The following is a 25,892-nucleotide window of genomic DNA, read 5'->3' as shown; positions in this document are numbered from 1 at the left end:
TTGAATTATGCACTTTAAAATTGTTTTCTCTATCTTATTAAACCTACAAAATGTGCTCACTTTAATCCCAGCTTGTATGCCTATATATCTTTTATAAAACCAAAATGATTTAATTTTTCAAATTCTATTTAAATATTTATTTCTAATTAATTTGTAATTATTTTATTATATTATGTTATTTATTCTATTATAATTATGAATCTTATTTCATTTCTTTCTGTCATTTCTATTCGAAGACTTTTATTTCGGCAATCTCTTCGGACAGTAGCTGATATGACGTATTAGAGATCATGTGATGTTTTTCCTCGTGACACCAGCTTTCGGCTCTTACGTTTGTGGTATTAACACTCTGTTTTTACATTCCTGTCGTCATTCTGGTGAGGAAAATTAACATAAACAATTGATTAATAAATATCATTTTTATGTAGTGCATAATTATATATATATATATATATATATATATATATATATATATATATATATATATATATATATATATTTATACGTTGCATGATTTTATCATTAGTTAGATAACAGACTTTGATCATTTGTGGAAAACATTTACCTAGTACCTGATGACGCATATGAGCCTGTTTATTTTATGTTTGCATGTCAGTTCAGCTGATTCCAGTTTGCAAATTTGACAGCCTACTCAACCCTGCTCCTGGAGGGCGAGATTGCTGTAGAGTTCAGTTAAAACTCTGCTCTTAAACGCCTACCTGTACACTCATGAAAACCTTGATTAGCTGATTGAAATTTTTTTTTTATTTTTTTTTTATTTTTTTTTTTACACTGCCAGAAGATGGCCGTTTTATATTGATATTGTAAATTGCACCCTATTAAAACTTTACTATAACAATAAATCTAATAAAGGTAATCCAACAAACGTTTGAGAGATGTAAAGGAATACTATATGTATCTGTGCAAATTATTAGATGTAATTAAGTGAGTCTGTGTTAAGGAAAAAATATTTTACTGAGCCTTTCACAGTTGACTGTTAATCGATTTATAGGACTAATACAATTTATATAAAAAAAATATCTGTTTCGAAATCTAAGCTTTATGCTGTGCAAATGCAAAGGAAATAACCACGGTAAAGATAGTTTGCGGTTTGAAATTCAGACTTTGATTGGCTATAACCCGCTATGTGCTGTTGTAGACGTAAATAATGTTGCATTTTATTCTTCATGATTTGTAAATTCAGATGACATCATCCTCCGCTCTGCAATCAGTCGTTTAAATTTTACGACTCTTAATTTTCTAATGCAAATAGCTCCAAAAGTTTAACACTTAGAAGACTGAAACCACTCTCATCTTGACCAGTCTGATTTGTGAATTTTTTCACAGCAGTTTGTTTTCCTGTCAACCCTTTTTAAGTCCATGAGTCGGGATGGTGACACACAAGCGCTTTTCAGTTTTCACTCTTCAATTTCACATTTCCAGCAAACACGCAGTGTGGGTTCATGCATATTTACTTGTTATAGATAGAGCCTAATTTGTGAAAGTTTTCACAATCACATTTGGTCTCGTTTGATTGCGTCTTACAGCTCTACCCCCATTGCCTTGAGTAATAATAGGAAATCAGTTTATAATTCTAAAAACTGACCATCTTCACAGGTCACAGTAGGCTAAAAAAGACCTTGACGGTTTGTGAATTTTTTCACAGATCAGTTTGTGTCTCAACCATTTTGATTTCTGGAGTCAACAGTTTACCTGAAAAATCAGTGTTACAGGCTTTGAGAGGTCACATTCTTGAAACACGGGATAATAGACCTTTTTCACCATCCGGGTTGCAGAGTAAACTTTGACAGCAGTGAATGGGAGACCACAGCAAATATTATTTTCACTTACCCATTTACTCCAACTGTAAATGAAAAAATCCTCTATTATTTTGCAATGACTTTTCAGAAGAGGAAAAAAATAGAGAGTGGTGGATTACGACTGTCAGATGAGAGAAAATGGCAAATGTACTGTCATTCTCTCAGCAGCTGTATAAGAAACCCCTTTGCAGCTGTGGCAACTAATTTTTAAAAACGAATTCCAGGGTAATATAACGTAAAGAATGATGTTATAAATTTGCACTCAATATTTAAAAATTTGCTAATATATAAAAGTTGGCTAGATTTACGTTGCTAAATAAGGTGGAAACGCATCATCACAGTCCGTGAAAAAGGTCTGTTATGATATAAAAACACTAGTTTCACACAAAACTGGATTTGTGAAAACTTTCTCAGATTGATTTGACTCAGTTTGATGGTTTCATGCATATTGGCATTTTGAATAATTCATAAACTAAGCCATAAAACCAATAAGCCATAAAACCAATAAACTTCTTACAATTCTACAAAATGACCAACTAGACAGGTCACACTAGGCTTAAATAGACCATCCTGATTTGTGTATTTTTTCACAGATCAGTTTTTGTCATTTAACCCTTTTTTGAGTCCTTGAGTAAACAGTTTACCTGAAAAATCAGAGTTATTGGCTTAGTGTTGTAATTGCTATGTGTTTTAGTCTTTCTCATTCATTTCTTATGGTGGGTCAAAAATTACCTGGAACACCACAATTGTTACTTTTTTTGTCATGTGGCCTAAACTCATTGAATACAGTCCAGTTTTTTGGCAAATGTAGGAAAAGTAGCCAAGCCTTGGTCCACCGAGATAAAGGATACATTTTTTATTAAAGAAACTAAATCAAAATGGGTCGAAAATGACCCAAACACCGCACAAGGGTTAAACAAAATGACTAGCTAGTTGACACATCATCTATATCAAAATTTTATTTGTCAACAACAAACCAAAGCCATCAAACTGAATAAAATCAATCTGTGAAAGTTCCAAATCCAGTTCTGTGTGAAACTAGTGTTTTTTCCACCATAATTATCATGTGTTTCAAGAATGTGACCTCTCAAAGCCTATAACACTGATTTTTCAGGAAAACTTTTGACTCAAGCACTCAAACAAGGGTTAAGAGACAAAAACTGATCTGTGAAAAAATTCACAAATCAAGATGGTCTATTTAAGCCTAGTGTGACCCATCCAGATGGTCATTTTGTAGAATTCTAAGAATTTTATTGGTTTTACAGCTTATTTTATTCATATTCCAAAATGACAATATGCAGAAAGCCATCAAAATTAGTAAAATAGATCTGTGAAAGATTTAACAAATCCATTTTGTCTGAAACAAGTTTTCCCTGATTATAAGCAGTGTGCTTTGTAAAATGGCCTCCCAAGGCCTAAATAATTGTTCTGATGAATTGTTGAATCAGAAACTTAAACAATTTAGTTAACTGATATTAACTGAACTGTGAAACAATTCACACCATAAAGGTCATTTTGAGCCAACTATGACCCATCTAGATTTCACTTTTTAAAATTATGAGACTTTTATTCCTTTTTTTCCTCACAATGCCAATATGTACTAAGCCATCAAACTGAGTCAAATCAATCTGTGAAAGTTTTCACAAATCCAGTTTTGTGTGAAACTAGTGTTTTTCCAGAATGTAACCTCTCAAAGCCTATAACACAGATTTTTTTAAGTAAACTGTTGACACCAGAACTCAAAATGTTTGAGACAAAAACTGATCTGTAAAAAAAATTAACAAACCATCAAGGTCTTTTTTAGCCTACTGTGAAATGTGAAGATGGTCAGTTTTTAGAATTATAAGCTGATTTCCTATTATTACTCGAGGCAATGGGGGTAGATTAGTAAGACGCTATCAAACATGACCAAATGTGATTGTGAACGTTTTCACAAATCAGGCTCTATCTAAAACAAGTAAATATGCATGAACCCACACTGCGTGTTTGCTGGAAATGTGAAAGTGAAGAGTGTTTATTTGTCACCGTCCTGACTCATGGACTTAAAAAGGGTTGACAGGAAAACAAACTGCTGTGAAAAAATTCTCAAATCAGACTGGTCAAGATGAGTGGTTTCTGTCTTCTAGGTGCTCAACCTTTGGAGCTATTTGCATTAGAAAATTAAGAGTCGTAAAATTTACACGACCGATTGCAGAGTGGTGGATGATGTCATCTGAATTTACAAATCATGAAGAATAACATGTGACATTCTTTACATGTCTACAGCAGCATATAGCGGGTTTATAGCCAATCAAAGTCTGAATTTCAAACCGCAAACTATCTTTACTGCGATAAGGATTTATGTTTATGCATATCTCAGTTTGGCTTCATGATGTGAAATGTGCATGTTTAAAGGGAATTAGCCTAAATATTAAACATTAAACTAAACTTTACCTTATTGTTAAAAATGTCAAATTTAGTTTCCTTTGTTCTGCTAGCGGCCAAAGCTTGTTTTGTGGAGGAACACACCTTCAGGACAGTTATGTGAATGAATCTACATGCTCTTTGTGCTTATGCATCATATTGGCTGGAGTTTGTTCTTAGATTATTTTCTGTTGTGTAATTATGTCTCACAACATTTGTATAGAAACACCGGACTTGAGCAATTCGACGGCAAAGTTGTCACGGGGGCTCTCATAGGTGTACATGGACTGTTTGAGTTTAGAGGGATGGACGGCAGTTGGTGCTGTCATGCGCGGGGGTAATGCGCACGTTTTTCTTTTTTCTGTTTTTTTTTTTTTTTTTGGTACGGGGTTTGATTGTTGCACTAATGTTGGAATGTGGTCGTTATCATTTTATTTTTGACACACAATCAATTTTTTCTAATATGTCAAAATGTCAAATGTTAATATGAGCGGACTGTCTCTCTCCTTGTGGAATGTGAATGGGTTGGGGCACCCCATAAAAAGAAGGAAGGTTATTTCTTTTCTTAAACTTAAAAAATATGATATAGTGTTTCTTCAAGAAATGCATCTTTCCCCACAGGAAGCTGAAAAATTTGGGAAGATATGGGGAAGATATCAATTTCCCTGATCCAGCTAGACGTAAAAATATTGTCAAAAATTCTGGCTAACCGATTAAGTAAAGTTATGACATCTCTTATACATACAGATCAGGTTGGGTTTATTCGGGGCCGCAGCTCTTCTGATAACATTAGGCGTTTCATCAGTAATATGTGGTCAGTGGCGAATGATCAGCCTCTGGTCGCGGCCATCTCACTTGACACTGAAAAAGGCGTTTGATATGGTAGAATGGGATTATCTTTTTAAGATTTTGGAAATATACAGGTTTGGGAATACTTTTATTGGATGGATTAAGTTACTTTATAGACACCCGGTAGCGGCGGTACAAACAAATTGATTAATTTCAGATTATTTTACTCTGAACAGGGGCACCCGGCAGGGTTGCCCTCTTTCCCCATTATTGTTCTGTCTTGCCCTGGAACCATTAGCAGCCGCGATAAGAAAGGAAGATGATTTTCCAGGGGTGGTGGTGGGAGGTGTGGCGCATAAGCTTTTGCTTTACGCAGATGATATTTTATTATCCTCCGACCCCATTAGATCAGTGCCTTGCCTCTGTAAAATTATTAGTTCCTTTTCTAAATTCTCAGGATACAGAGTCAATTGGTCTAAATCCGAAGCTTTGACTCTGACAGCATACTGCCAAGTAACGGCTTTCCAGCCAGGCGCCTTCCAGTGGTCCAAACAGGGCATTAAGTATTTGGACAATTTATTCCCTGCCAATTTGTCTGATTTAGTTAGAGTTAATTTTGACCCCTTAATAAAAAGGTTTTTGAGTGATGTGGGCAGGTGGGCTTCATTACATTTATCTATGATTGGGAAGGTTAATGTTATTAAAATGAATTGTATTCCAAAATTTAACTACCTGTTACAGTCTCTCCCTGTAGATGTCCCCCTCTCTTATTTCAAGCAATTTGATAGCATAGCAAAGTCCTTCATTTGGAATGGTAAGTGTCCTAGATTACATTTTAATAAATTACATAGGCCGATTGACAAAGGTGGGCTAGGCCTACCCAAGATTTTGTTATATTATTATGTATTCGATCTCAGACATTTGGCTCATTGGTCGCTTCCACCTGAGAGAGCCCCTCCCTGGTTTTGTATTGAACAGAAAGTTCTTGCCCCTATTTTGCCATTGCAAAGCCTTTCTATCAAACTAATTGTAGATGTTAAGTTACACCCCGTAACCTCGCATTTGCACTCGGTATGGACAAAAGTGTCCAGAGTGTTTAATTCGGGCATTTATTTAAATGTTCCCTCAAGCATATGGCTGAACCCTAAATTATGTATTAGTAAGTCCCCTTTCTGCTGGTCAGAGTGGATTGTGAGGGGGGTTACTACACGCAGTGACCTATATGAGAGTGGAGTGTTGAGATCTTTAAAAAATTTGGTTCAACATTTTGGGATTCCCAGATCTCAGTTCTATAGGTATTTACAGCTGCGCCACCTGCTCTGTATTGTTTTTGGGAGTAGCATAAACCCCCTAAAGTGGCAGATACTCTGGGAGAGGTGATTACTGCTTTTGGAAAAGGCCATGAGGCATCAGTGTATTACTTCCTGCTAATTCAGAGTCTGGGGGTCGGAGCTTTAACTTCTATCAAGAGATTATGGGAGAAAGATTTAAACTTGGTATTGGAGGAGGGAGTGTGGGCTAGGATTCTAAAAAATGTCAAGTCTGCATCTAGGGGGAGGGGTAATAGTGGGGGTTAAATATGATTCAATGTTATATATGTTGTGTTTTTTTCTTTGTGATATGTCTATGAGTCAATAAAAAAAAAAATGAAAAAAATTTAGTTTCCTTTGAGAGTACAAGTTTTAATTTGAACTCATACAGCTCTTACGGTGATACATGAACAGTGATTTGAAAACGGTGATCTGTGAACAATAAAGGATTGGTGTATCATCTGTAAAAGAGTTGACCATCAGTAAACCAGAGAGCTACAATGCTGCCTGTAGTGGTGGTGCATGGAGGTGCTGGAACTGTTCCCAGGGAGAGAACTGAACAATCCTGTGCCGGGGTGAAGGAGGCAGCAAGGTGTGGATATGCCATCCTTCAGAAGGGTGGTAGTGCCATGGATGCTGTGATAGAAGCAGTAACCCTAATGGAGAACAACCCAACATATAATGCAGGTTCTCATAATACTCATATATTCAATTAAATGCAGTTATTAATGGGATAGTTCACCAAAAAATTAAAATACTCTTTTCTTCTGCAGAACTAAAAAAAAAAATGTGTTTTTGAAGAATAGCTCTGTTGGTACTTACAATGCAAGTGAATGGTGACCAGAACTTTAAAGCTCCAAAATAACTTTGCAGCATAAAAGTAAACCTCACAAACACCTATCATATCGCTTCTGAAGACATGGATTTAACCACTGGAGTCTTACGGATGCATTTATATTCTGCAGAAGAAAGAAAGTCTTAAACATCTGGGATGGCATGAGGTTGAGGAAATGATGAGAGAATTTTCATTTTTGGGTGAACTGTCCCTTTAACTCTTGCATATGTGGCCCAGCCATAATCAGGATAAGTAGAAAACTGTTGGTTTGTGCCGTTATATTTAGGTCGAGGATCAGTGCTAAATGTTAAAGGGGAAGTGGAGATGGATGCACTTGTAATGGACGGGAAGACTCTTGCTAGTGGGGCTGTGTCAGCAGTCAGGAGAGTGGCTAACCCAATACAACTGGCCAGGCTTGTCATGGAGAAGGTATCGTTATAAGAGGAATCATTATTTGATGACTTCCCAAATATATAACCACCTTGGATTAGACATTTACATGATTAATAACCATTAGGGAAATATACTCTTTTTAAGACACACTGGCTATGTCTGAAAGCTGAAAAATGCTGCCTTCGCAGGCATACATAGAAAGAACACAAGGCACATCCAAATGCAATGCTTTGTAAAATCCTGATTCCTGTTCACTAAGATGACTTCATCTAGTCAGTTTTTGAAGGCAGCATACAGTAGATGTATCCTTCACTACTACAATATCCTACAATCCTATGCGTGTAATTTGCCACTTTGTGAAAGAAATGACTTCTGAATGATTTGTTGAAAGAAGTAAATTAAGCTTATTTTGAAATGTCTGAAATTTTTCAACATTTATCTATTTCTGTTAAGAAATAAACATTGTAGTCACTAAATATTTGCTTGGCTGTGTCCAAAACCTAAGGCCTAAGCTGCCTTGCTGCTTTGCTCCTAATATCATGTCTAATGATATTGATCAAGCTCAAGTGAGCTTTGGACATAACATTTGGAGCAAAGGAAAGCAGCAAGGCAGCAAGGCAGCTTAGGCCTTAGTTTTCGAATACAGATAATGAATTTGTGCTGCCAATAAAGCAAACTATAGGCCAAAACAGCTTTAAGCGCAAAGATAAGGTTGATGGAATGTATTTCAGAGGGAATATTAGGCTATATGCTATCAAATGTTTTCATTTTTTTTTTTTTTTTTTTTTAAGTTTACTTTGCTGTCATGGTCATGCATTTAATATAACTATAATTCTAGATTATTTTACTGCACATTGCATTTCAGATGGCCAGATGACTAATGTGAATTGAACTAATGATATCTGTCCTCTATCTGAAGACAAAACACTTGTGTCTGACAGCTGAAGGGGCCTCTAAGTTTGCCAGAGACATGGGTGTACCGGAGGTGACTGAGGAGTCATTGATCACAGACTATGCCAAGATGTGCTGGAAGAAGAACCTGGAGCCAGGAGCCAACCCTGTGGAAAGCCAAATGTAAAGCTTTTATGTAATGAAATCTGTTATGAAAAATGTAAAATGTCTAAAATAATTACTAAGAAGAAAGATTTGAAACTATAGTTAATTCCAACATGTTTTAAAGCCCACTCTATTGGTCACAGCTATGTTTCAGTATTCCATGAGAATTTTGCCAAAGCATATTTCATAAAATAAAAAGAACTTGTGTCTGTATTTACTCACCCTTATGTTGTTCCAAACGCCTCTGCTGTTATTTTATCTGGGGAATACAAAATGTGAAATGTTGAAGAATGTACACACCCTTTTTTTCATACAACAGTTTTATGGCTTGTTCAAAATCAAATATGGAGCATATAGACATATTGCAACAGGTTTGATGTCATTGACATGAGGGTGAGTAAATAAATTTTGATTGGACTGTACCCGAATTCTTGTGCATAACAAGGAGAAAGTGATTAATATAAGTGATTAAGTGATTAATAATTAAAATAGAAAAAATTACTAGATAAATAAAGCTAATGAAACTATTGTCTTCAGAAAGATAGTGGCAGATATTTGTGATATGTTTGTGTTGTGAATGCTTGTTTTTGTGTTTGTTTCAGGGGCAAGATGGGAACAGTAGGTGCAGTGGCTGTGGACAAAGAGGGAAATATTGCTTGTGCCACATCCACTGGTGGCATGATAAACAAAATGGAGGGTCGGGTGGGAGACACACCGTGTATTGGTAAATCCATACTTGTTTGCTTTGTGTATAAGAGGTCTTTTAATTTGACTGAAAGAAAAAAAAAAAACAGTATAAGTTAATGTGACTGAGATTGACCTTTGACTTGTGAACATGCAAGAATGTTTGTTATGTTCAGCTGTTCATGAGAGCTTGTTGCCTGCTGTGTTAATATTCAAACCACAGATCTAATCCCCGGCTCAGCACACCACACTGCATTACTCTCCACATACACATTCTCTCAGGACACACTTTAACCTGTGGGAATTGCACACACTAGTTAATGATAAAAATAGATCTGGGAAAACAGATTATCTGCTTTAAAAGAATAGTTAACCCAAAAATGTAAATTTTGCCATTATTTACTCACCCTCATGTCATTACAAACCAATTTGACATTATTCTGCAGAACACAAAAGGTGCATTTTTGAGGAATATTATGGTCACTCTTTTCCATATAATGCAAGTAAATGAGAACTCAGACCCCGTTTCCACTTGGTATTAAGATGCGTCTCGGGTGATCTGATCTCATGTGGTCAGATGAGACACATCGCTGTTTACACCTGGTTACTTAAATGCGTTTCCTGTGACCACTTGTGATCATTTTAGACCCTGTTTAGACCTGTATTTAGGGCTGACCATATATGATCGGATCACCCGAAACGCATCTCAATACCAAGTGGAAACAGGGTCTCAGGCTTACACTACAAAATTACAATAAGCACCATTAAATATCATAAAAGTGGTCTAAAGGAAAAGTCATCCGTACGGTCTGTCTGCTATATTCCAAGTGTTCTGAAACCATACAATAGCGTTTGTGTGAGGAACAGACTGAAATTGAAGTCATTAAGAATCTGTTGTACCAGATCAGATCAGTCTGATTCATGAATCAGTCATTAAGAATCATTGAGATTTTTTAACCTGATCAATCGATTAATTTAAAAGACTCAAAAGAACAATTTATTCACAAATTGGACAACTCTACATCCCATTTGGAAGGACATAATAAGGTGGCTCTATTATAAGAGCGCTAGTGCTAAGCACAGAGCTATGCCATAAGTCATACACGCAAAGTCAATGGGCATGGCCATGAAGTTTTGGTATTTTCGTGCAAGCATGCGCTAAGTCTAGGCACAAGTGGGTTTGCCAAAATTGCGCGCTTAAAGCGCTAATGGGCTGGGTGAAGTGCAACTTAATTCGGAGGTTCTTCTCTGGCACCGTCTATGTCCTATTTGTCTATTCCCTGTCAAGCACCAGCGATATAAACAAAAGCAGCACATTCATAAGAAGTTGGTAGTGTAAATGGACTGTATGCAATGAATTAGAAGAGTAGAAATATGGACTTGCGTTCTTTTGTGCATGAATTGCATACTTGTTAATTTTTTATGACCTTTTATATGCATAGAAAAACTGGTTCTCGTTAGGATTTGCATTTATGCTCCTTTAAATTTTAGAGAATGTGAGTATTATTAATCATTTTCATCTACTACACACAGATCATGGCTTGTATTAACAGTGATTGTATCGGCACACACTTCTTCTACCTGTCGATTTTATTTTGAAATATTAATTTATTGAAACACGAAAAAATTAAACCAAAAATATTTCTACATTCAAATTACACATCAAATGAAATTAAAATATAATCAAAATAACAAAGTATTTAAAAAAAACCATACCAAATCCAAACATTTTACTCCAACTCCAACTTCTTCCACTGTCCCTTTTTGCAGTGACTTAAAAATCACTTTATGACAACAGGTGTAAAAATACCAGTACAAATTAGATCATAAATACAATTGTAAATATAAACATAATAACAATAATAATTGAAAAATATACCATGACCTAAAGATAGTTTAACACATATCTCAAATATTTGTTTCATTAAACAGCTACAACAGTGATCATCATGGACATAATTTGATGTTCCACTGTATTTTCAGAGTTTGGACATTTGATTACCAGCTGCTGGTGGAATCTCCAAACTGCAAATGCAGAAACTGAGTTTAAATTCAACAGAACAAACAGATGTGCTTTTGAAACGTCTTAGCGCAATGACCTATTTTTGACCTGTTTAGGAAAATAGCAAATTGTGCTTTGCGCCACTTCATTAACATATAATACACCAACAGTTTGCACACATACACCCACAGATAGCGCAAGCACTCCCACTCACGACCACTAATTGGATTAGACGAAGAACGCACAGATTTAGCGTGTAGCGCTGCGCTTTGCACGCTTACGAAGATAGAGCCAAATACTGTAAGTCTTTAATAAGTGAGTAAATAAACAAAAATGTAAACATAGAGAAAATAACAGCTGCTTTATTCTCTCTATGATAGTGCAGTTGATATGATCAGAGTTCGCTTCAAACAGGTGGAGGTTTATCTGAAGCAACAGGTTTGTTACTGATAACATTCTGCAGTGTGAGTGTGTGTGTGTATAGGAAAGATCTCACTCAGGATCTGTGTTTCTGCCTCGGTTTCTCAGGATGTGGGGGCTATGCAGATAACAAGATTGGGGCTGTCTCACCCACAGGCCATGGGGAAGCCATCATGAAGGTCACACTGTGTAGACTCATTCTCTTCCACATGGAGCAAGGCATGTGTTACAAGATCAGCACAAATCTGTTAAATCAAATATGCTAAATATACAAAGTATTCATTAGTACAGTATTTCTGACATTGACCATGTTAACTTCTTTATACAAAAGGTCAGATTTCCTTGCTTCTATTGAAGCACACAAGTTTTTTTTGGAACTTTCTTAAATAATGCTGGGATAACATGGATCATCAGGCTTTGCACAAACTTGTGGAGTCCATGCCAGCTCAAGTGCATGATGTCATTAAAGATGGCCATACTTAATACTAAGGAATTAATAATAATTTTTCAGTTCACTTTTTCACTTATTGTTTTACTGTGTGTGTGTTTAATTTTCACAAGTGGTCTCAGAATTTTGGACCTCACTGTACAGTGTATATGCTACATCATATACTGATTTGGCAGTAAAATGTATATCCACTTGAGCTGATATGGACTGTTCATGTGTGTATTTGATTAGCTGCGAGACAGTGATTCTTTGCAGCATTTTAGTCTGTGAATAAATAGCTTGAATTACTGCAGCTACACATTAACTGGAGATGCAGGACCTCATTAAGATGCTTGACCTCAAGTCTGTTTTGGTGAACATTTGCTCACCAACATGGTATGAGTAAAAGCAACTTGAGTCAGGCCAACACTATGCATTGCATGAAACCACCTTTAGCACCATTCTTAATGAATACATGGAGTTAGAGGCACAAAGCTGTCTGAGCAGTAAAGTGAAGATTAACCTCCATGCACCTCCTCAATAGAAGCGTTTTGTGCTAGTCTAACCAACAAGAATATAACAGGGCCTGATGGCTTTCACGATAACAAAATTTCAGTAGTCGGTATCAATACCAGTGAAATTGTGACAATTCTTGATATCAATTTTGATACTGCAATAAGAACTAATACTAATTTGTTAAGTAAACATTATTTAAAGTTCTCAAGTAATTATTCAAGAATAGTCGGTAATCAATTGAGAACAAAGAACATCAGTTTTAAGTATTCAAGTAGCCTAAGCTATCAGAAATTTAACTTAAGTAATACTATGTAACAAAAAAAAAACTGCTTAAATTGCAGGTCTTCACTGTATGATTATAATACATTATAATTATTTTAAAGCTGCTAAAGTTTGGGGCCTGGGTAGCTCAGCGAGTATTGACGCTGACTACCACCCCTGGACTCGCGAGTTCGAATCCAGGGCGTGCTGAGTGACTCCAGCCAGGTCTCCTAAGCAACCAAATTTGCCCGGTTGCTAGGGAGGGTAGAGTCACATGGGGTAACCTCCTCGTGGTTGCTATAATGTGTGGTTCTTGCTCTCGGTGGGGCGCGAGGTGAGTTGTACGTGGATGCCGCGGAGAATAGCGTGAAGCCTCCACATGCGCTACGTCTCCGCGATAACAAGCTCAACAAGCCACGTGATAAGATGCGTGGATTGACGGTCTCAGACGCGGAGGCAACTGAGATTCGTCCTCCGCCACCCAGATTGAGGTGAGTCACTACACCACCACGAGGACCTAGAGCGCATTGGGAATTGGGCATTCCAAATTGGGGAGAAAAGGGGAGAAAGAAAAAAAAGCCGCTAAAGTTTTCCAGCCAAGAGGATAGTGAGTGGTTTATCATTGTCTTGTTATTGTAATGAATGCTGCAGGTCTATAAAGCTGCATTTACACTGCACGTCCTATGAACAGATCCAATATTTTGATATAAATCCGCTTTTTTGCCTCTCAAATTATGTCCACTTTAGACATAACTGAATGGGTTTACATACATACCTTACCAAGACAGGCATTTTGCCAAATTGTGTAGTGTGTTTGACCATTAAGGCACATATCTGCATTACTTTTTTAAAAAAGTAACTTTTTTTCCAGTGCCACTGTCCCCACTACTTTTGATAGTATCAGCCGTGTTACGATTATTATTTGTGTGGGCATGCTTTTGCCTTGTGCATGTGGAAACACAAAGGCAAGTGTTTTGCTGATGAAGCAGAGATACTAATGTACAGCTATGCACAGCTATGTATGTATGTTGATATGGGATCTCACCTGAGATCAAATCCAAACAAACCACAGCATTTAAATAATTTACATAATTACCCTCCTTATTATGTTCTTCCTAGTCACCTACATTTGCAGATGTTGGAGAGAGATGTGGAATTGTTCACAGATAGTTCATCATTATCATGTACTAACTTGTTAATATATATAGTTAGTCCACAGTATCACCAAAATTGTATTGTTTTATACTTATAAGGCTGAGTTAAGTGTGTGTTAACCTATGTTTTCTAGGGAAGAGCCCACAGGAAGCAAGTGACCTGGCCCTTGCGTATATGAAGGAGCGGGTGGAGGGCCTGGGCGGAGTGGTGGTGGTCGATCCAAAAGGGACCTGGGCAGCTCGCTTCAACAGCCTACAGATGGCATGGGCAGCTGCCCAGCAGGATCAACTCCACTATGGGCTGTACCATGGGGAGGACTTCATTGAGTCTGCACAAGAGCAAACACAATGAACACATGCATACACCCTCAAACAAACGCTCATATGGTTGATTATTTTTCTTAATCAATATTGATTACTTAGGGAAATTTGCAAAATGTGCATTTGCAAAAAAATGTCAGGGCATTACAAATGTAATTTTTTGCCAGTTTGTCTGAATTAAGTACTGTACATTTTAACAAGCATTTTGAAATTGGTCTCCATTTAAACTAACAGTAAAGCAATATGAGTCTTACACAGATGAGATAAAGAACTACTGTATTATAACACTCCTCGATGGGAGTTCACCCAAAAATGAAAATGTTCTCATCATTTACTCACCCTCATGCCATCCCTTATGTGTATGAACTTCTTTCTTCTGCTGAACACAAACAAAGATTTTTAGAAGAGTATTTCAGCTCTGTAGGTCCTCACAATGCAAGAGAATGGGTACCAACATTTTGTAGCTCCAAAATGCACATAAAGGCAGCATAAAAGTAATCCATAAGACTCCAGTGGTTAAATCTTTATCTTCAGAAGGGATATGATAGGTGTGGGTGAGAAACAGATACATTTTTAAGTCCTTTTTTACTATCAATCTCCACTTTCACAATCTTCTTCTTTTGTTTTTGGCGAATTGCATTCCTCGTGCATGTCACCACCTACTAAACAGGGAGGAGAATTTATGGTAAAAACGGATTTAAATATTGATCTGATTCTCACCCACACCTATCATATCACTTTTCAAGATATAGATTATACCACTGAAGTCTTATGGATTACTTTGTGCTGCCTTTATATGCTTTTTGGAGTTTCAAAATTTTGGTACCCCCTCCACTTGCATTGTATGGACCTACAGAGCTTAAATATTCTTCTAAAAATCTGTGTTTGTGTTCAGTAGAAGAAAGAAAGTCATAAATATCTGGGATGGCACGAGGGGGAGTAAATGATGAGAGAATTTTCATTTTTGGGTGAACTATCCCTTTAATGAAGACAGTGCAGCTGTCCTTTGTGGTAGTACTCTATGTCCTCCACTAGATGGAGATAAATGATCAAATGAACTGAATTTTTTGTAAACCACATAGAAACATTCTATCACAAAATTGTACAGTATATACTAATAATCAAAAAATAAGAAAGTTATTTAATATACACATTTACTTTTACAAAAATAATGTGAAAATAATACTGTTTCAGTAACAATGAAAATGGTTTGCATGTAAATGTTACCTAAGAAAGTCTTATTGTTATAATTGCTTGCCAGTTTGAAGAACAGAAATCAAGATTCATATCAGAAGTAGACTGTTTCCTTCTATAGCCTGAAAGAGAAAGCAGCTTGTTTTCTTTATCTTATAAAATCACTGCAAAAAATTCATTGTTTGTTCATTAGTGAATTAACATTTGAACATATATATTCTGTGGTGTGTACCAGAAGAAACCTTGTAACAAATGTTTTAAATAAGTGTTAGTGTCATCACGCCATTTAAACTGATTATGATGGCTGACATGAATCATCACTAGTATAAAACCATAAGAAACTTCTGTTGGAAGGTGAAAACATGCTGAAAATAAACCTTTGTTGCTGTGTGTCACTCATGAACTATTTCAACTCATGAACAATTTCAAATTGACAGCCCAGATAATGATAACATCGTGTATTCATGTACAGTATAGTGAGATGATGTGGTCCTTATTGCCCTGACCATCATGACAGTTTGAGTACACAAGCTCCTGCTTATTGTGTCAACACACAGGCCAGCTTGCAAGTTCCAACTGTGAATAGTCTTTATAATGATCTGCAACCCAAAAACCAGTTTTTCTGCCCTCTTCGGTCAGTTTGTGTTCAAAATATTCCACATAATGGGAGTATGCAAAACAGCATCAACTTTTGTCCTTTCGAAGACACAGGCGACATAAGTCATGACCTCTCTGTCTTAATTAAATTTTTCTCAAGGCTCAAGATGAAGTGTATTTAAAAACATTATAGTATATGCATTCATATTGGATTACATTTATTAATACTAAATACATAATAATATATTTATGTAAAGAGCAAACTAAAAATTTAAAATAGCCCAGAGAGATTTAAAGAAGAAAATACAATTATGCATGAAATTAAATTAACATTTATGTATCCATTCATAATGTAACACATTTATATAAAAAGTAAAACTCCAAAATGTGGCATGTCCACGCACAGATATGGCAAATTAAACAAAGTAGATTCTAGGAAAATTGAAAAGCACAGGTCAAGGTCAAGGGGTCATTCCGTGCGTGTAAAAGCTGGCACTACCGTCGATGAGAGCGCTTCGTCTTCCCATTGGTCAACACTCACCAGCGACAGCAGAAAAGGGGCGGGCCAAAACAAAGGAATCCGCATAGAAAAACTCTGGAGTGACAGATCGCCTGGAGTGGGTGAAAGCTTTTACAATGCACTCGGACGAAGAAGTCAAGTACCTCCTTGTTTGTATAGATGCCATATTTCAAAGCTTTATTTTATCTTTTACACTGTGTCTACACAGCAAGACAGGAACGCGACAAAACTTTAAACGCTCCCAATATAATCTCAGGTGTGTCAACAGATGTGAAGACAGCGTTGATTTTAACGGCCCCTTTCTAGTTTTGACACGTTGCTTGTGAAAATTACGTAATGAGTTATTGTAGCGATATCCAATGCGCTTGTAGTAGTTCTCGATATAACTTATACCGCTATTTTGCTTGTCTGTTTTGACCAAGAACTTTTAACCAACCTGCGAAGCAGTTGTCGCAAAGTTGGAGAGACGATACAGTGCGAGGATCAGTCGAAACGAAGAGGACATCCTTTCTGGACATTTATAAATGTTAATTTCTTACAAGGCATCTATGCAGTGTCAGCGCTAAAGGAAAAGTCATGGACATCTGCGAAAGAAGAGACGAAGTTTGAGCTCACAGAAATGCATTATGCTTTTGACTTTGGTGAGTGGTCAGTCTATATGCTGCATTAGTGACTTATGCGCCTGTTTTCTTCATGTATTGGGCTACTTAAATATAAAAACAAAAACTGCATATTAAACAGGTAATGCAAGTTTGCACGTCTGTGTCCAGGGAACTGTTGAACTACAAAATATTCATTGATTTAATAGTTTATATTCGAACAAACATAATGTAGGCTACTAAAATGAGATGATCCTGTACAGTTGTTGTTGATTTATGAAAATAGTTGATTTTATAAAAGAAAAGGTTAACTTTTTATTTTCAGAGAGAGAGAAAAAAAAAAAAAAGGTTCATGCAAAATTTCCAGAAGTTACAGGTTTCTTCGTGTGGGCTGTTACATTTTGTCTTTATCTTTGAGCAGTTGCAAGAATCTGTGGGCCAGCAGTTCCTTCTTATCTAACTGTCACTTCAGTGCCATGGTACATTACTTTAAGTTATTCTCAAGCCATCAATGAAATATCCAATCAAACATAACTCCAACAATACAGTTAAGTTGCTTTTTCATTTGTGCACAACATTAAAATCATTATGTTTGCTTTCTATTTGTAGGCAGTGAAGAGAGTATGCACTCAGTGTTTATTCGCAGTGTAGTTGGGTTGGTTGGCACATCCCTATTTGAGATCCTCCGGTTCCTCTCTTTGACAGGACAAGAAGTTAAGACCCATTGATTAGACTCTTCATTATTGCTTACATTTGACTAATTTCATCACTGTTCCATATACATCTCATTCAGTGACGCAAATTAGGCAGGAAAGTTTAAGTGTTCTGTTGGCATGACTTCCTGCTGACCTCTGAGAGTTAGTGTTTTCTGTTAATCAGTGTTCTGGTGACACAGATGACTTGTTCTCTTGCCTTGTGTTTCGTGCCTGGAATCAGGGAACTGTGTTTAACTGCCCGTCCAGTGCAAAGTGTAACCTCCAGCAAGGTCAGAGAGGCCTCGGCTCATGTGATTCTGCTTCAGGCATACAGTATAGGACAAAAAAAGCATAATAAAAACAGCGTAAAAGTGGTCCGTACTAGTCATACACTATATCTTAATTCTTTTGAAGCCATACGAGAGCTTTGTGTAGTAAACAGACTGAAATTTAAGGCACTTTTCCATAAATCTAAAGATAATCTTCCACTCTGGTGCAGCTCTCAAATCAAATGTGGTACCTGGCGTTCTTGTAATTTTCTGTAGTTATCCATTGATTTATTTGGCTGTTTGTGTAACAAAACAGTCAAATATATAAACAGTGCCCTCTATCTTTTGATGAATCTTGCCTTGTACAACGTGATGAATGGGTAACAAGTTGGGGGATTCTACACATTGACTTAACCTCTTTTCTGCCCGCAACAAGTCTGCCCCATAGAGCATCTGCCATCATGAGAAATGTAGCTGAAGAATGCTTTGATGAGGCCCTTGATTTAGGGGAAATCAGAGTGGAGTTCGTTCACTAGGATGGTATTTTCACAGTCTCGGAAAGAACAGGAAGATAACAAAATCCCAGTCATTAGGACCAATGTATTGAGCTCTTTTTGAAAAGTTTTGGCTTTATTACGCTTTCAGACTCCTTTTATGTTTGCATCTATTTGATACTGAGATTTAGAGAACACATAAAGAGAAGTGAAGTAGAGGTAGTGGAATGTGTGAAATTGTAGAGTCTTATCCTTGTGACCTTGCTGTGACTTTGTCTTGTCTGGGAATTCAGTGTATTGCTGTGGAGAGCGTAGTAGCATAATATAATGTCATAAGTAGTGAAACCCACCAACCAGATTCATGACGGAAGTCAGGTTTGGTCCAGTCAGATCTCAGGACAAAAAGTGGACAGAAAATGATGACAAGGGTTAGAAAATGTTGTAAAAGTCTAAATATTATTAATGTCTGATAGTATATATGATATTAGGGCATAAATCATATTCTTGATAATAATTTTTGTATTGTTTCCTGTAAAAATATCTATAAATCCTTTAAACAAGATCAATTTGATTGATCTTGATTTAGAAACAACACTGCATAAGATATTTAGGTTTTTCAGAGAATGTATTTTTAACATATGTATTTTGTCTTACTATACTGGCTTTTTATAGTCAAAACAAGTGAAAAAATCTACCAGTGCTGAAGAAGTAATCCAAAGTATTTAGAATATGTTACTGACCTTGAGTAATCTAATGGAATACGTTACAAATTACATTTTACAGGATGTATTCTGTAATCTGTAGTGGAATACATTTCAAAAGTAACCCTCCCAACCCTGCTCATTACTAATTCAACTGGTAACTGTAAAACTTTTTGGTCTCCGTGAACATAACCATTGCCAATAATTGATCTGATCAGAGGACTTGATTGGGTGGTGGCTGCGTGTCTTCAGCCAGATCCCTTCCTTGTTTCTTTTAGTCTCGCTCTCTTTCCTTGCTCTCCACCCCTTCCCCCATTCCCTCTCTCTACATCTCTGACTTACTACATGCTATGCGGTTGCCAAGTGCTAAGAATCTGCGGAATGTGGGATTGCAGTGCTCTGATAAAGTTTGCTTTGTTCCCGCCGTGACCTGAGCACTGGGAGGGATATGGGACCCTGAAAGTCTGTGCACTGCAAAGTAGATCGTGTACACCAGTGGTTCTCAAACATTTTTTGACGAACGCCCCCTACTTCATTCCCTTATCTCTTATTCCCTTATAAAAAATGTATTCATTCATTAATTATTTTTTTATAGTTTTAACAATGGTATTTGTAACAAGACCATAGTAAACAAGCACATGGAAGCATGGATCTTCTTCACTACCATGGTTATATGTAACATGATTTCTATAAAACAAACTATGGCATTTTTGTAATTATAAACAGTAGACCTACTCTAAACACAATTAAAACAATAAATACAAAATATAAATATTTATAAGTTGTAACAAAAATGTATTATATTCTCTCACTCCCCTAATTTAGCCTATGACAAATTTAATAGAGCTGAAGTAGTGATATGATAATATTTATTATCAGTCTATTTCTGCGTAAAGTACAGTTAGTGTTACTATAGTAAATTCAAGGGCGGTGATATAGAATTCTGGGCCGAATTCAGATGGTTTCCACTTATCGCGCCTAGCCTCTCACTGATTCTCGCAAAGCTGCTCGTTTAAGAGCTGGAGCTTTAAGAGCTTTGCGCTCGCTCTGCTGTCCATTGAGCCGTATCCATCTATAGAGCCATACAGGTGCATTAGCCGAGGTTGTGTCTCCACCTGTGTATTTGACGCTGCTGAACCAGACACTTCAGATGTGTCACTAGACTTCAAAATTAGATGAACTGCGGTACAAATACGAACCAACCCATATAATGGAGAACCAACTGATATACTCCCAAGTCTAGATAAACGTTTTAATGCAAAGAGGAACTTGACGAAAGATTTGATTTATTATGACTGATAAACGCCCCCCATTTGTAACCTAACGCTCCCCTCTCTACTAATTTGTTCTCAGCGCCCCCTGGCATCCTTTGAATGCCCCCAATGAGAACCCCTGCTGTACACAGTCTCATAACACTGTTAGGCTAAGCATTTACACACTTTGAGCCACATCTCATTAACAACCTAGCTGCTGACTGCTGCTATCTGGATAGGACATCATAAGGAATTCATGTTACAAATTTAATTTACATACTCCCATTTGTATATGCATACAGCTGTTGTCATATCTCTTAAGTCTGAGTTAACATTTTCAATATCACATAAGCACATTTACTTATGATTAATTACCTAGAATAAGTGCAGAATCTTAAATATTTTTTATTTATTTTTATTTCTTAGTAATGTTTCTTTAATATTTCTCAAAATCCTAAAACTGTCTGGGGTTACTTTTTCAATGTTTAAATAAAATTTTCAATACCAGGTATTCAATATGGACTTTTGAACCACACTGTATGTTCTGAAAATTCTCAAAGTAGAGAAATATTGTCAAAAGGGAAGGCTTTGTGAGAGATCATGAAAAATATGTAGTAAATGCCAGTGAATGCAATCCTTTTAGTAAATTCATAAATATCTGACAAGAAAGCATTTTCCTAAATCAGTTTCTGAATGCATATATAGCGGAGTCCTCTCTGCAGTAATAGATTCCTTTCAAAGAAAAGAAACAGGCTCACTCCAAAATCCCAGTGTCACTTTATCAAAATAGACACACAGCTATTCACATAGCACACACATTTCCAGTTTCAGAGGCCTGTTGGATGGAAAGGTTGAAGAAAAAGTAAGACTGATGACAGAAAATTATGTTGATTTATTGGTATTATAAGTGCAAGTTGGCATTCCCAGTATAGTGGCCTTACAGAGGTTCTTTGGCTAGAATTTAGGGAGTAGAGACATTCATGAGGAAATGTGCCATATCAGCCCTCACAACAGGGCTGATATGGCCCTAACAGCTTCATTTAGAGAGTAAACACAGAGATGGACACTTTGTGATTGTGCTTTGTGATTGGAGGGGATGGGTTAGCAGGAAGCTGGTCTGCTGTTTGTGTTTAGGATATGTTTGCAGTTAGCAGGGATAGTTTGCATGTGAAGCTTCATCAGATTTGCCCTCTGTGGGAGAGTTATGGCAAAACAAACGGTGGCCACTGGCTTTCCTCTCAGTATTTTCAATGTAAACATAACATTTCTCCTCTGTTATGGTAACCAGCCCTCATAGTGTAAAACCGATACAGGTGGGGTAAACCTAGCAAGAATAACTGTCTCTCCATAGACACAGAGGTTGGACTGACGAAAGACTGCTCAAGTCTGCAATCTCATTGCAGTTGGCTATAAGTTCTGTTCCAAGTGAGCTGCCTCTCTGTGTAGTGTCTACATAGGCAGCTGCCTTCTATTGCAGTATCTCAAAAAAGTGACTGATTTGGAACACTCTATATAGGCAGCAACTCGGCATGGCATTCAAATAGTCCTCCTCACACAAAGTGTACAGAATACTCTACTCGCAATAGAGTGCAACAGTGTGGTTCTGGAAGGAAAAATCCCGTTAATATTTTCCATAGACAAATTGATTTTTGACGTTAACTTATAAACCTTTAAAGACAGGTTGTTTACACTATGTAACACAAGTTTTGTTCCTGGGTAGTAAGTGTTATTTTCTAATTGCTTATGCCTCAAAAGTATAGAAAATGACTATTATTCCCCACAAACTTTGCTTTTGTGACCAGGACAGTGATATTTTGAAATGTACCTATTTCCAATGAGAAAACGGGCGAATTTGTGTCTTTTCGTTCACATAAAGTCAGAAAAAAACAACATATGAATCCAAAATCCTTCTTTATCTGTGGTCTGACGAAGACACCGGCTTTGACCTTTGCCTCAGACAGCTTAGGGAAGAAGTCTTGAAGGTACTTGAAGGCTGCCGACTCCTTATCTAGAGCTCTGACAAATTGTTTCATAAGGCCCAATTTGATGTGCAGTGGTGGCATCAACACCTTCCGGGGGTCCACCAGTGGCTCCCACTTGACGTTGTTCCTCCCCACAGAGAACTTGGTCTGCTGTGGCCAGTCCCGCCTGTGGTAGTGAGCCTTGGTGTCTCTGCTGTCCCAAAGGCAAAGATAGCAGGGAAACTTGGTAAAACCGCCTTGGAGACCCATCAGGAATGCCACCATTTTCAAGTCTCCTATGACTTCCCAGCCATACTCATCATACTTCAAGGCATCCAGCAAGGTCTTGATGCTGTTGTAATCCTCCTTGCGGTACAACGAGTGAGCCAGGGGAAGAGACGGGTACTTGTTACTATTATGGACCAGCACGGCTTTGAATATTACTTCAGTATAAATACATGTTAATTTCGATTCATATGTTGTTTTGTTCTGACTTTATGTGAACGAAAAGACACATTCGCCCGTTTTCTCATTGGAAATAGGTACATTTCAAAATATCACTGTCCTGGTCACAAAAGCAAAGTTTGTGGGGAATAATAGCCATTTTCTATACTTCTGAGGCATAAGCAATTAGGAAATAACATTTACTACCCAGGAACAAAAAATAAATAATTTTTTTTTACACAGTGTTATCAATGGTATATGCTTCCGTTGAAGCCATCAGTCCATGTTATTTCAGCTTCATTGTTTAAAAATTGTGTTTGATAGTGGAATTCCTGGTAAACAACTACAATACCTATGGTCCAGCAGAGAAAGCATCACTATGGCCAATAAAGCTTCTGAAATGTGCCTCCGAGCGACCACCTGCTCCCATGACGCACTGTGAATAATTTTATTGAGTCAGTCTCTTCACACTTAAACTACTTATATATTTGTACATACTGGAATACTTTGAAATAAATGTAAAATATATTGTTTCTATACTTATAATAAACAACCTATAATCAACAGTTTTATATATTCCCATAATTTTTTTATTCAGTTACAACATTTGCAATGCTTCATAGGATTGTAGTTCATGCCCTTGTGAAAGAGTACCTTTTGTCTTTTTGTCTGATTTTCAAATACTTTTTTTGCCTCAAAACAAAGTTTGTGATTCATTTGTGTGAATGTTTTGATAAACCTCGGAGATGGTTGTTTTGGTTCATGGCTTACAACACTTTTATGGAGGATTTTATTAGAAGTCTATGCAAAAAATGACAAATTTTAGAGAAGTTTAACTTTATGCAAATGATGAGCAACATTCGGGAGCCATTACCAATGGGAATGAAGTGAGTGAAGCTCACGTCATCCATCTCCTGTGAGATACTGGAGCTGAGTGCAAGCAAGACTGAGAAGAAGTTACTGTAAGCATTTTCACAGTTTTATATGATTTGTCTGTAACCACATCCACTCACTGACCTTTATTAGGAACACCTGTACACCTATTTAGGAGATTATCTAATCAGCCAATCATGTGGCAGCAGTGCAATACATAAAATCAGGCAGATACAGGTCAGGAGCTTCAGTTAATGTTCACATGAACCATCAGAATGGGGTTGTAGGCTACAGTAACTCAGATAATCACTCAAATTAAAATCAAATCACTTTATTGTCTCTCAACCAAATACACAAGTGCAACAGTGGGTGAAAATCTTGGTGCAGTTCCAAGCAATTTAGCAGTCATGACAGTGATGAGACCTATACCAATCTAGAATAAACATCAGATTTACAAAACACAATTTACAAAACTAATATACACATAATTACTCACAACACAATATACAAATAATAATATACAATGTACAGTATACAATACACACAATAAAGAATACACAGTATACAATAAAAATAATATATATAAATGTGCAGTAAGGTTGTATAGTGTTGTACTGACATTCAGGCTGTCAGTTGATAGTCAGTTGCCAGTGTGTTGTTAAGAGAAATATAATTATGACAGTCCAGTGTGAGATTAATAAAGTGCAGTGCTGATATATGTTGATCGTGAGTGATCAAGAGTTCAAAAGTCTGACTGCTTGGGGGAAGAAGCCATCATGAATTCGGCTGGTGCTGGTCCTGATGCTGCGATACCGCCTGCCTGATGGTAGCAGTGAGAGCAGCACATGGCTTGGGTGGCTGGACTCTCTGATGATCCTCCAAGCTTTTTTCACACACCGCCTGGTGTAGATGTCCTGGAGGGAGGGAAGCTCACCTCCAGTGATGTGTCTGGTTGTTCACACCACACTTTGCAGGGCTTTGCGGTTGAGGGCGGTGCTGTTGCCATACCAGGCAATGATGCAGCCAGTCAGGATGCTCTCTACAGTGCTGGTGTAGAACCGTATGAGGACGCGGTGGTTCATTCCAAACTTCCTCAGCCGTCTCGGGAAGAAGAGGTGCTGGTGAGCCTTCTTCACAATGGCCTCCATGTGGACGGACCATGTGAGTTCCTCAGTGATGTGGACACTGAGCAACTTGTAGCTGCTGACTCTCTCCACCGGTGCTCCATTGATGATGATGGGGCTGTATTCTCTGTCTTTTCTCCTGAAGTCCACCACAAGCTCCTTGGTCTCACTGACATTGAGGGAGAGGTTGTGCTCTTGGCACCAGCATGTCAGAGTGTGCACCTCCTCTCTATAGGCTGTTTCATCATAGTCAGTGATGAATGATGGCTTGATGATGGCATTGTAGCTATGTGTTGCCACACAGTCATGTGTGTACAGGGAATACAGGAGTGGACTGAGAACACAGCCCTGTGGGGCTCCAGTGTTTAGGGTCAGTGGTAAGCAGATGTTACTGCCCATTCTGACCACCTGGCATCTGCCTGACAGGAAGTCCAGGATCCAGCTGCACAGCGAGCTGTTTAAGCCCAGATTCCGGAGTTTCGCATCAAGCTTGGAGGGCACTATGGTGTTGAATGCTGAGCTGTAGTCTACAAACAGCATCCTCACATATGTGTTCCTTTTGTCCAAGTGGGAAAGAGCAGTGTGTATTGTGACTGCAATGGCATCATCAGTGGAGTGGTTGCTTCTGTAAGCAAACTGTAGTGGGTACAATGAGGCAGGCAGCACAGAGCAGATGTGGTCTCTGATAAGCTTTTCAAAGCACTTGCTGATGATGGGAGCTAGGGCAACAGGACGCCAGTCATTTAGGCAAGTTATCTTTGACTGTTTTGGTATGGG

The 25,892-nt window shown here is 37.5% G+C and overlaps 1 protein-coding gene across 4 annotated transcripts; it reads left to right on the top strand.

Annotated features, from left to right (window-relative positions):
- Positions 1–297: 297 nt before the first annotated feature.
- Positions 298–14,738, top strand: LOC127411781 (isoaspartyl peptidase/L-asparaginase). 4 transcript variants are annotated; one of them, XM_051647542.1, is made up of 7 exons: positions 298–377; positions 6,793–7,009; positions 7,444–7,586; positions 8,470–8,624; positions 9,209–9,330; positions 11,821–11,931; positions 14,205–14,738. In XM_051647542.1, the coding sequence occupies exons 2-7, from the start codon at positions 6,823–6,825 to the stop codon at positions 14,420–14,422; spliced, it is 936 nt and encodes a 311-aa protein (XP_051503502.1). In that variant the 5' UTR covers positions 298–377; positions 6,793–6,822; the 3' UTR covers positions 14,423–14,738. The 4 variants fall into 4 exon arrangements, with proteins under 4 accessions (XP_051503502.1, XP_051503501.1, XP_051503500.1 ...); XM_051647541.1 differs by having other exon boundaries at positions 6,770–7,009; XM_051647540.1 differs by having other exon boundaries at positions 325–377; positions 6,714–7,009.
- The last annotated feature ends 11,154 nt before the right edge of the window (positions 14,739–25,892 follow it).

This window comes from Myxocyprinus asiaticus, chromosome 21, assembly GCF_019703515.2.
Source record: "Myxocyprinus asiaticus isolate MX2 ecotype Aquarium Trade chromosome 21, UBuf_Myxa_2, whole genome shotgun sequence".
Classification (NCBI taxonomy): Eukaryota; Metazoa; Chordata; class Actinopteri; order Cypriniformes; family Catostomidae; genus Myxocyprinus; species Myxocyprinus asiaticus.
This window is presented reverse-complemented; position numbering and strand designations above follow the sequence as displayed.

Bases quoted from the DNA above. Each gene is read 5' to 3' on its own strand.
- LOC127411781 (XM_051647542.1), top strand. From the start codon at position 6,823: ATGCTGCCTGTAGTGGTGGTGCATGGAGGTGCTGGAACTGTTCCCAGG. The intron at 7,587-8,469 runs GTATCGTTATAA...CTCTATCTGAAG, and splicing joins CCAGGCTTGTCATGGAGAAG to ACAAAACACTTGTGTCTGAC. The intron at 8,625-9,208 runs GTAAAGCTTTTA...TGTTTGTTTCAG, and splicing joins AACCCTGTGGAAAGCCAAAT to GGGCAAGATGGGAACAGTAG.